The sequence below is a fragment of the Centropristis striata genome, chromosome 3 (assembly GCF_030273125.1).
Source record: "Centropristis striata isolate RG_2023a ecotype Rhode Island chromosome 3, C.striata_1.0, whole genome shotgun sequence".
In the NCBI taxonomy this organism is placed as follows: domain Eukaryota; kingdom Metazoa; phylum Chordata; class Actinopteri; order Perciformes; family Serranidae; genus Centropristis; species Centropristis striata.
In genome coordinates, this window is record NC_081519.1 from 9491943 (window position 1) to 9503313 (window position 11371).

The 11371-nt window shown below is 38.1% G+C and overlaps 1 protein-coding gene across 1 annotated transcript; it reads left to right on the top strand.

Moving 5' to 3' along the window:
• Positions 1-5096: 5096 nt before the first annotated feature.
• LOC131968965 (cadherin-related family member 2-like) lies at positions 5097-7492 on the top strand. Its single transcript, XM_059330051.1, has 8 exons — positions 5097-5179; positions 5300-5389; positions 5484-5606; positions 5992-6138; positions 6376-6451; positions 6549-6658; positions 7163-7304; positions 7448-7492. The coding sequence occupies exons 3-7, from the start codon at positions 5592-5594 to the stop codon at positions 7268-7270; spliced, it is 456 nt and encodes a 151-aa protein (XP_059186034.1). The 5' UTR covers positions 5097-5179; positions 5300-5389; positions 5484-5591; the 3' UTR covers positions 7271-7304; positions 7448-7492.
• The last annotated feature ends 3879 nt before the right edge of the window (positions 7493-11371 follow it).

Consider the following 11371-nt stretch of genomic DNA (forward strand, 5'->3'; position numbering starts at 1 on the left):
TGGACTTGTTGTGTGTTCAGAAATGGTGTTCTGCATAACTTAGTTGTAACGAGTGGTTATTTAAGTTACTCCTCTGACCTCTGGCACCAACAAGGCATTTTGGCCCAGAGAACTGCTGCTCACTGGATATTTTCTCTTTTTCGCACCATTGTCTGTAAACCCCAGAGATGGTTGTGTGTGAAAATCTGAGTAGATCAGCAGTTTCTGAAATACTTTAACCAGCTTATCTGGCACCAACAACCATGCCACCTTCAAGTCACTTAAATCACATTTCTTTAAACTGACAGCTGGTTCAGTATATAAGCTCATTAGATTAGTATTCTGAATAGCAGAATGCTACATATTCCAGTTACTCTTATCTAGAAGAATCTGCATCATAATTTTAAAGCTGATTATTTTAATGAAATAATTTAGAAATAAACACAATCATTTAAAAAAACAATATTTTCTGTCAAATATTCTTTTAGTTATCAGCTGTGTTGAACAATGTACAGCCAGTGTTTCTGAATTAAGGAACAACTTTGTGGCGTTATGTATGTCACACAAAGCCTGCTTCCTGTTGCCAGGAGGTGATGCAATGACTGACTCATTATTGACGTGTAGATGACGTTAAACCTGGACTGTTATCAGCCGAAATACATTTGGGGCAGCTTGGACAATGTACATTTGAGTTAAAACAACTTCCTTTTTTATGTAGTAATGCATAAATGTCACAGCAACATTGTTCCATGGACACTCGAAAGCTTAACAACCTAACATCAGTTAGATTGAGATTTCTCTAATCAAATCTTGTTGAAGTTGATCCAATGAAACCTCATGGAAGAGTCTGTAGCTCTTACATTTCGTCTGCCTACCATATTTTGTTCATCTATGCCACATTAAAGTTTAGCACATCAGTGTTTCCCACAGACCAGGTAGCAATGTGTGGTGCTCCATGACACCGGTGAGTGTCACAGTGTCGTGGAGTCAGTCATCGTGTGGATGCAGCGGGCGGTGTTCAACACTTTCTGAAGCTGCCAGATGAAAAAACCTGTTTCTATTGTTCTTCAGAGTCACCTACTGAGACACTATAAAGCTACAGCATTTCAGCTCAATTTTACTTCTTTAAAAGTAAGTTATTTAAGAGAAGACAACTAAAAACATTTTTACCAGAACCCTGCCTGGTTTCATTCCTCACCCCAACTAGTTCAATCTTTAGATTCTGTGACAGGAATGATTTGCACAAAAAACAACTTCAATTGGAGGTTTTTATTTCAAATAATTAACTTAAGACCTACCTCAACCAATAACCTGTTCTAACTGTTTTGGTAAAATAATGTAAAAAATAAAATATATTAACACAAATAAAATAAAGAAACTACCTAAGGAACAAAGCCTGATTCAGATTCTTTGTAGGTTCTTATACTGTAGCCTATTTAGTGCACAGCTTCATGTCCTATCAGAACACCTAATTTTTCTTGGCTTCCTGAAAAACAACTCAAGTGCTCTTCATAAGGGACCTCCTTGGGTTCAGGCCCATTTATGGATAGTCTTGCTTGAGAAACAGCAAAAAAACAGCCACAGACAAATCAGAATTAAAATAGGCTACTTTCCCCACTCGTTTTTTTTTTTAATTTAAAGTCTAAACTTCTCTGTTTCCACCTCACCTGTTGTTTCAGCAGCTGCCTGTCTTACAGGAGCATTTTGTCTGCTGTCCTCCTCTATTTCTCCCTGAGCACCACTGTTTGATGCCTATAGAACATTCAGATAAATTAACGTTTACGAGCCATTTGACTGTTCAACTTTGTTTCAGACTGATACCTCCTCATGCTGCTCCTTGTCCTCTTGACGAGGCCGTTTTTGCCGTGAAAAAAAACTTTCAATACTCATCTGGATTAAAGCAGGAAACATTCAGAAAAACTACTGATAACTACAACAATAATAATATTCATAATAACTTAAAAAAATGTGGTCTATTCTTTTTGATTTGACTGTGGGCATAGTAGTCTACTCTATCCCCTCAAATATTAGGGCTGTAAAGTCCTAAATTCTTTAAATATATCACTTTATTATCATTTTAAACCTTTTTAGGTGAGAAAGTAGCCGTTTAGATCCCCAGTGCGTCGTTAATTCGGCGCTACTCAAGCTAGCCGTCGTGAGCAACGCACTTCCGGTTACATTCACAAAAATAAAACGCCCTTGCCCTTTATAACGTTAGAATTTGTGCTTTTACTTTGAAAACAGGAAGCGAACCTACCCTCGATGTAGCTAGCTTGAAGCAGCCGCTTTGACTGCTCTCGTCCCGTTAACGGCATTTAAGGAAACCATTCAATATGCCTTAACGTTACCGGAGAGTCTTGGCAGCTCAGAGACCGGCCCGGTTCATTGTAAAACATTTATTTATTGATGTGAATGTGGTGTTTTCTGTGTGTTGGCTAACGTTACAGACGTTACAGTTTTTTAATCCCCTAGAGAGGAAAAAAATAGAATCATTTTGTGGCGGTCGGTCTCTATTCTGTGGCGGTGCACCACAGAATGGTCTATGTGTGGGAAACACTGCACATTGTCTTTTAAAACTGTTAAAGGCCGCTATTGAGCCAATTTACACCAAACGATTAGACCCACATCAGGTATTTATTTCATCACTTCTGATGTGCGTGCCAAGTTTCATGAGTTTCATGCGAATTACAGCATGATGTGATTCTTATCACAAAGTTATTATACTTATTTAATGAGCCAGTTTCCTTCATTACTTAACAGGAATTATGCCATTATCTTGTTTATCTGGAAAGACCATACTGACCCATGGATCATTCAGTCGTTTATTAGTTGATAAATATTTAACTTACATTCCCTCATATTAATACTGTATATCTATATTGCGGGGTCAGGACTGGCAGTTTTGTGTTCAATACTGTAACCCATAAACCAAAGTCTCATTTGATTAGATCGTAGGAACAGTCATTTAGTCATTAATATCCAGACTGATTTCCTTATGAGTGTGAGAAATGACAATATTGCTGTGTTTTATCAGCACATTTCTTTGGTTGTGCATGTGTTAATCATTTATATTTACAACTACAAGATTGTTTATTAGCAGGACTAACGAAAGGTCTCATCCAGACATCAGTTCGGGAGAAGCTTCTGCGAATGTTGTGCGGTAAGTGTTCCAGCTACAATAAGTATCAGCATGGTGTTTTTATTTAACATATAGAACGTGTGTTGGTAACATATTATGTGTATTTAAATGTGCTGATAGTGTATCCAATCTATTCAATGTGACAAAGACCTTCTACTTTACTGTATAGCTCCAGGGTACATTTATAGCCTGGGCTCATCTTTTGAGATATATATATATATATATATATATATATATATATATATATATATATATATATATATTCAAATTAAACAATTCTCAGAAGCAAGGAGATCTCAAAGTGTTTCATCCTCTGAAGATCCAGCATTACATCTGGTTTATTCTCATATTTATTAGACATTTATTTATATCTACATAATGTTTAAGCTACAATGATGTAAACCAGAAGCAGAAAAGCATCCCATTTGACCAGCAGCAAGGCTGTATGGATGTCAGTATGCTGGTCCATCACTTTGGGCTGAATTAAAATGTCTTCAAATGTATTCAACAACCGTTCAATAGTTCTTGAATGAGCCTTGACAATTTTCTCAGACATCAATGGTTCCCAGAAGTTGAATGTACAGTGGTGATGCCTTGACTTTTCCTCTAGTTCCACCATAAGGTTGACATATTTGGCTTTTAGAAAAATGTGTTGATAACCAGTGTATAGATTGCCATGGAATTTGGTACCAACATTTCCTGACCCCCTTATCTTTCAGCTCATGTTTCAGGTCAAACTTTTAATTTGTCCAATACTTTGGTTCATGACCAAATTAACTAACCACAGCACCCATTCATCCTCAGCAGTACTTTGTGTGTTTTAGTGCTAATTAGCAATGGTTAGCATTCAACACACTAGGCTAAGATGGTGAACATTATTCCTGCTAAACATTAGCATGTTAGCATGCAGATGATCGGATTTAGCATGACTGATTAAGTTCAACCTAGATAAATAAAACAGAATGTGATAATCCTTTGTGACATACGTTTTTTTTTTATATTTAATGATCAAACTTATACACTTTTATGTTTATTAATACAAACCCTGAAATCTGAATTTGATACATCCTGTTTTCATTTACTTTATACACAGCATCTCAACTTCTTTGGAATCAGAGTTGCATAACTTCACAGAACCACGAGTATAACAGTAGACTTTTATAGTCTTGTTGCTTGATCATTGATAAATAATCGTATATAAATGTATTTGTCAATTTATTTTTTGTTCATTGCCTTAACAACTGATTGACTGATTGTATTCGCTCTACTTATTAGAGTTCTCTTTCTTTTAATTTGCAGATATGGAGAGCATCACAAGTGTATTACTGTTGACCCTTATTGGCTTAACTCATGGTGAGTATACAGTTAATTTTATTAATCACTTTGTCATAATGTCTTGACTTAACCTTCCATGTATACTGTGTGTTTTCTACAGCAAATACCAGTCCTACAATCAACCAACTGGTTTACCAAGTGTGTGAAGACACCCCCATAGGTACAGTATAAACAGTATGTGTGTGAAGCACTTCAAATAGTTTAGTTTTTGTGGCATTATACCTTAACAATTACTGCACACACATTTATCATTGTTCTTTTGTTTTCATAGGTTCCCATGCATTTACTATACATGCAACAGATGCAGAAAATGACCCACTGACTTATTCAATCACTGAGTCCAATGCAGCCTTCACAGTTGACAGAACAACCGGGAGTGTGTCAGTCAGGAGTAAACTAGATAGAGAGGTATGGAGTAGTGAAAGTAAAGAGTTTCATTTTAAATCCAAAGTGTTGTATCTATTTGTTTTCATTTCTCACTTACTGCTTTATTTTAGGCATCCAATGTAATAAATCTTGCAGTCGTTGTCTCTGATGGTTTCAATAGTGTAAGTGACATTTCAGTTAGTGTTAATCATTAATTTCCTATCCGTTTGTTCATTGTATTATTAGATGACACCGTGTAATATCTTTCAGGTCCGAAGTAGGTTAACTATAATTGTATTAGATGCCAACGACAACCGACCCATATTCCAGCAGTTTTCATATAATATTGAGATCCCAGAAGTAAGTCATACATTTATAAGTTATTCAGTCTTTTAAACTAAACGTTTTTCAGTTATTCCCAAACTGCTTAATGTTAAGTAACAATGGTGGGGGTTTTTTAATCCCCATTTCATTCCTCAGAATACCCCTGTAGGTACGACTCTGTTCAGGGCTCTGGCTACTGATGATGACAGTGGAGCAGCTGGTGCTGTTCAATACAGCATTAATAAAGTAAGCTTCGTTTTTTTAATCATGTAATTGATTAATACCCTATTCTGGTGTTTCATAAACTTTATTAAAGCATATTTTACATTGTATTTTCTAGGTTACTCCAAATGATGGATTTGGTCTTTTTAGCATCGTAAGCACAACTGGTGAGGTTAGATTAAGTGGACGTCTGAATTATACTGAACTGAGCCCTTTCTATCAGCTGATGATTCGTGCAACGGTGAGTATCATGCAACAGAAGTTCAACATTTTGAGAACTGCACTTTACTCCTGAGAGTTAGATGAGGATATAGATACCACACTCATGTCAGTATGATACACGTCACACACACACACACACACACACACACACACACACACACACACAAACCATTTAAGATGATCTGATATCTGAAGTAATTAATTTGATATTCAGTGTGGAATTGACACAATTAAACATTTTTAACAACCAGTTCTGTCATTGTGGTTATACCGCCAAAGTTTTAAATTGATTTTCCTGATGATTTTTTAACTGTTTGATTTTGAAACACCACTTTACTAGTCTCACTGCCATCACTATGTAATAACATTTTTGAATTTCAACATCCTCTTGTGTCCTGTAACAGGATGGAGGAGGCCGGTGTTTTCATGAGGAGCCTAATTTCTTTTCAAGCGAGGCTTTTGCCTCCGTTACGATTCGGGATCTACCAGACCTCGACCCACTGTTCATTGGTGTTCCCTACGTAGGGAAGGTTGTAGAGAATTCCCCTGTGGTGAGTGCTGATACATTTTTTATGTGTGCTGCATCGGACAAGGTGCTTAACTGGATTGCTGTTTCTACTAACAATAAATCCTCCAGTGCATTTCAACACTCAATTATTACACATTTTTACATGTCCATATGTGACAAAGCTGCTGCTAATCAAAGTGTGATTTACACATCTAAAGGTGCAGCTTTGAGCTATGTGTAAATGTTGCTTTGTTTTCAAATTATGATTCTTTTTTGCCAGGGCCTTTCTGTGTTAAAAGTGACCGCTATAGACCAGGACACAGGAGTCAATGACGACATCATCTACAGCATTGAAGGTGTGTCCCACTCCACACTTCATCAACTTAGAACAATTTTGTTTATGTACTGAATGGGTAAGTAAGAAATGTGTGTTTTTTTCACATTGTCTGACAGATTCCACAGCGGATGGGCTATTTGCAATCTCAGAAACTGACGGCGTCATATCTGTACTGCAAAATATCGACAGAGAAGTTATCGGGGGCACTGTTACCCTGACTGTTAAGGTACAGTTTGTAATATATACATTTTTAAAAACAAAATTTCATGGCGACAATTTTCTTTTTGCATTTTCCATCCCTTTGATTTTGGTTTAAATATAAAGGAATACTTCAACACTCAAGTGATTAGCTTAGCTTAGCTGAAAAAATAAGCTAGCTAGGCTCCAAGGTTAAAATATATTTTCCTACTCGTGTCTCTGGTGGTAGCCTGCCAATCTCACAGCATCAAGTTGCCTTTGCAAGGAGCTGAAAATGTGTTGATATCCAATGTTTTTAATGTGCATCGATTTTTCTAACATTACCAGCAGGGGATACTTTGTGCTCTGCAGCATGGGTTGGAATTAGCCTTCTCTCACTCACAGTCCATGAACACTAAACCAGTGATGCTTACTATAGTCTGTGAAATATAACAGGAAATGAACATTTTGAGTCTTGAGATTGTTATTTAATTGGGATCATTTATTGCTAAAGGTCCGCAGTAAAATAAGTATCTCTATTGTTCTATTTCAGGCTACTGAGTCTAAAAAAAACATCCTCAGTGTCCATGCCAGCACCACAGCAAATGTCCAGATCAGGATCAACGTCAACAACGACAACGACAACAGACTGGAGTCTTAAAGTGTGGAGGTTTGAGACAGGAGCCCTCCTGAGTGTAGGGGCTTCTGCCAGCGTTCAAATCCACAGGGATGAGATTGATCTTTTATTTCAATAAATAAGTGTAATATGCTGTACACTCTCCTCTCCCCTCTCAACATAAAAATATCTCACGTTGCCTATTTCACTCCCTGACCTTAGGAAGACCTGACGATAATTCGTTCTGCTGGGGGGGAAAACCTCTGGTCTACACAAAGCGCCTATAGATTGCCTTGAGATGAATCCTCCTAACGATCCTCTTCCTCCATTAGCCTGATCTGTTAATGTCCAGATGACCGGTCATCGCCCAGTTCTCCTCCTGTTGAACAATGAACGATTGACTATACGAAGCTGAATGTCCAATTCTGTGACGGGTCAATGCTGGGGGATGTTTGAACCGTTTAGCCTCCTGCCTTGTGATTTTCATCCCTGCTTAAGTATGTGTTACGCCTGAAGAGAAAGTTGATAAGACTTATTAATCAAAGAGTAAATCAATGTTAAGTTTCTGTTTAAATTAGCCTAAAGCTGATTTTGTAATGTTTGAATGAGTATTGGTTAATACTAAGTATTCCTGATTCATGAAACGTGTAAGGTGGTAAATTATAGTTCTCTCAGTACAACATGTTAGATAATCTGAATGGGTTCATCTGCATAACTAGTACTTTTACTTATGATACGTTAAATACATTTTAATGCTGATACTTTTGTACTTTTACAAAGACTCCTCTGATTCTTTCTGTTCAGTGCATCAGTAATCGAATCATGTTTAGCTAAATGCACAACAACTTTGCTTGAGTAAGTAGAATCTCTTCAGCACGACGGGCAGTTCTTCTGCCATTATTGTTTTAAATGTACTCGCTGCGGCTTGCTTATTGTACACAAACTGCCACATGGCACTACCGTCTCCTCCCACATTTCCCTGTTGAAATGAAGGAGAGTATGAATGTTTGTTTGTCTCTATGTATCAGCCCTGTGATAGTCTTGTGACCTGTCCAGGGTGTACCCCGCCTCTTGCCCAATGTCAGCTGCAATCGTCTCCAGGATTGATGGATGGATGGATTGAATCAGGAATGTCATAAGGCAAAATGGCTACAACAGCTTGTGTAGGGGGTTCAAAAGGTGAATGTTGTTTTTTGTTTTCTAAAGCTGTACCAATCATTTTGACCTTGGGGTTTTCTTGTCTTAGTCTTCCTGTAAGATAAATCACACCTTCTGGTAGAGTGTGGAAATGCCTATTAATGTAATTTCCCTTTGCTGTCTTCCTCAATAAATGATTGCCTTGACACTTCTCAAACATGCATACACAAGCACATTCCATGGGTCAAACCAAAGGCCAATCAATGGACAACTTTCAGTCACTTTCACTTTTCAGTCATGTAGCATCAGCATGTTAGAGGCAATACAGAGTTGAGACATAAGTCATAAGTTCCTGAATTACTGAAATAATGTTGTGTCAGAGAGGAATGTCATGTTCCCATGTTGCAACATTGGTGTTTTTTTTCATAATGATGTCATAGACACTGGCTACATGGTGGTGTAGTGGTTAACATTATTGCCTCACAGGGTCGCCAGTTCGAATCCGGCTCTTCTGTGTGGAGTTGTCAGTGTGGGTTCTCACTGGGTACTCCGGCTTCCTCCCACAGTCCAAAAACATGCACTTAGGTTTAATTGGTGACTCTAAATTGCCCGTAGGTGTGAAAGAGAGCGACCTGTCCAGGGTGTACCCCACCTCTCGCCCAATGTCAGCTGGTGATCCGCCCCAAGTGCGGATCATCGGTTAGGTAGAATGAATGAATGAATGAATGAATGTAATAGACACCTAGAAAACTGGTGGTGGAGAACATGGAAACTCCACACAGAAGAGCCGCAAGCCGGATTCAAACCTGTGACCTTCTTGCTGTGAAGCGAAAGTGCTAACCACTACTGTGTAGCACTCATTTTAACATTTTAATTTAAATGTTAAATATAAAATATTAAGGCTGTTCATATCATGGTCAGTGTTGACATTTAAAGTGTCACCGATATCTGAGCACACACTGGGAATGGCATTGTCCTGATCTGATAACTACCCTGTCAGTCAAGCTCTTTGTGACACTACCTGATGGCCTATCGATAAGATCAGATCATGATGATTAGTTCAATATAGTTCCCAGCATATTTTGCCTAAGTTACTAAGCCTGAACTATGTTGAACTTGCTTTATGGAACCGACATTCAAAATGAGTCCGAATAGGTCTGGTTTATTTGTTAAACTTGCTGTATGGAACAGGCCCCTGCTCATCAAATACTCCTGACAGCAAGATTGACTCTCCTGCTTCCTCCAACAGTCCAAAGACATGCAGTTTAGGTGAGTTGACCCAGAGCAGATTATTAAGACTCAGACTCAGACCCTTAAAAAACGGCTCAGGTTGACCATTCGCAAAACTCCTCCCCCAAACACTCCTCCCCCAATCATAATGTAGCAACCGTTACTAAGAGAAGAAGGTTCCGTCAAGCTTTGAGCTCTGAGCAACAAGATGAAACGGCCTGACACCAGGTACCCTCAGAGTTTAGCAGTTTAGCAGTTTAGTTTAGTCGTTTTTAACCCCTTTTCCAAAACTCATAAAACAAGAGGAGAGTTACTGGCTGTGGATTGAACAGTGTGGGAGATCTACAGACACACATATGTCTGCTCCAAGGTAAGCTGCTAGCTAACTAATGATTGTCTAGCTGTTAGCTGTTATAACCCAAACCGTATTTAACAGTTATGGTTCCTGTTAACTAGTATTCTTACGCCTACTAGTGCAAACAACAAACTGATGTTAAAGACACCATCTGTAAAATTAGCACGCTAAGATAGCTAGCAATGTTGCTTGAAGCTTAACATAATACAGGGCTTTACAGTGCTAATAGCTAGCGTGACTGAATCCTACATTGGCCGGCCATTGGCTAACGTTTTATCAGAATTTCACATTAACTACTAATATAAATGAACATGTCATGTTTCCAATGAATTAAGTGGTGTGCAACTAGAGTCTAACTTCTTATCTTCAAACGGTATAGCCTTTTGACAGTGTCAGTTAGTTAATAAGCCTTGAGTTTACAGGAGTTAGCAAAAGGACGCTAACGCCGCTTAATTAGCCTAGCACTATCGTTTTTCATGGATCGGTCATTTTCATCTCCTCGCTGTAAAACACAGCCGGTCTGGTTTCGTATTTATTCAGTCCTTCATAATAAGTCACAGTGCAGTAAAAATACAGATGTAGCCTATAGCACATGCTACATCAGTCTGTGCTATGGATGATTTACCATCTGTGACATCTTATTTTACATGTTTTCTAGAGTGTAGCCTACAGATGAGGTGTTTGTGACTATAGTTACATATTAATGATAGAGATTTTGTGGATAGTGTTACAAACTATTAACCTCTGTAGCACCAGTGCTAGAAGCAAAAACAGTAAATGTACGGCCCTGTACTGTACATATCAATGTTGAAAATAATGTAACAACAGGCCAATATGAACCTATTTTATTTTAATCTTTGTAGTATCTTGTGAATGGACAGCCTCCGCCGCGGATTATTTCAAAACACTTGTTAACACATCGCTGGTCCGCTCCACGGCTGCTGACTTGCCTGGAAGCTTGACAGGCAAAGCAACAGTAACTAAGTGTGAATGAGAACTTGAATGGTGTCAGCCCTGCGATAGTCTGCCGACCTGTCCAGGGTGAACCCCCCTCTCGCTCAATGTCAGCTGGTGGTGACATATCTGTTAATTCAACACTCTGAACTCAGCTCTGGATTATTTATCACAAAATAAAATTTATTCCATACATAACACAAACGCAGTGTAATCGTGTACATGCATATTATGCTGCAAAAGCAAACAACAGAGTAAAACATGAGAGGGAAATGGCGACATCTGGTTGTTGAATCAGAAAAGCAAATATTAAATATTATATTGTCATAATGATGTAAAAATGTTTATTGTAGGCTAGATATATTTTCCTGTATAATTTTTATTGTGATGTTGAAAGCAGCGGCCGAACTGCGTTAAGGCGATACTTATATCATGTAACATGGAATATGGAGTGCACAAAATAGACTTTA

Bases quoted from the DNA above. Each gene is read 5' to 3' on its own strand.
- LOC131968965 (XM_059330051.1), top strand. The intron at 6,139-6,375 runs GTGAGTGCTGAT...CTTTTTTGCCAG, and splicing joins TTGTAGAGAATTCCCCTGTG to GGCCTTTCTGTGTTAAAAGT. The intron at 6,659-7,162 runs GTACAGTTTGTA...GTTCTATTTCAG, and splicing joins CTGTTACCCTGACTGTTAAG to GCTACTGAGTCTAAAAAAAA.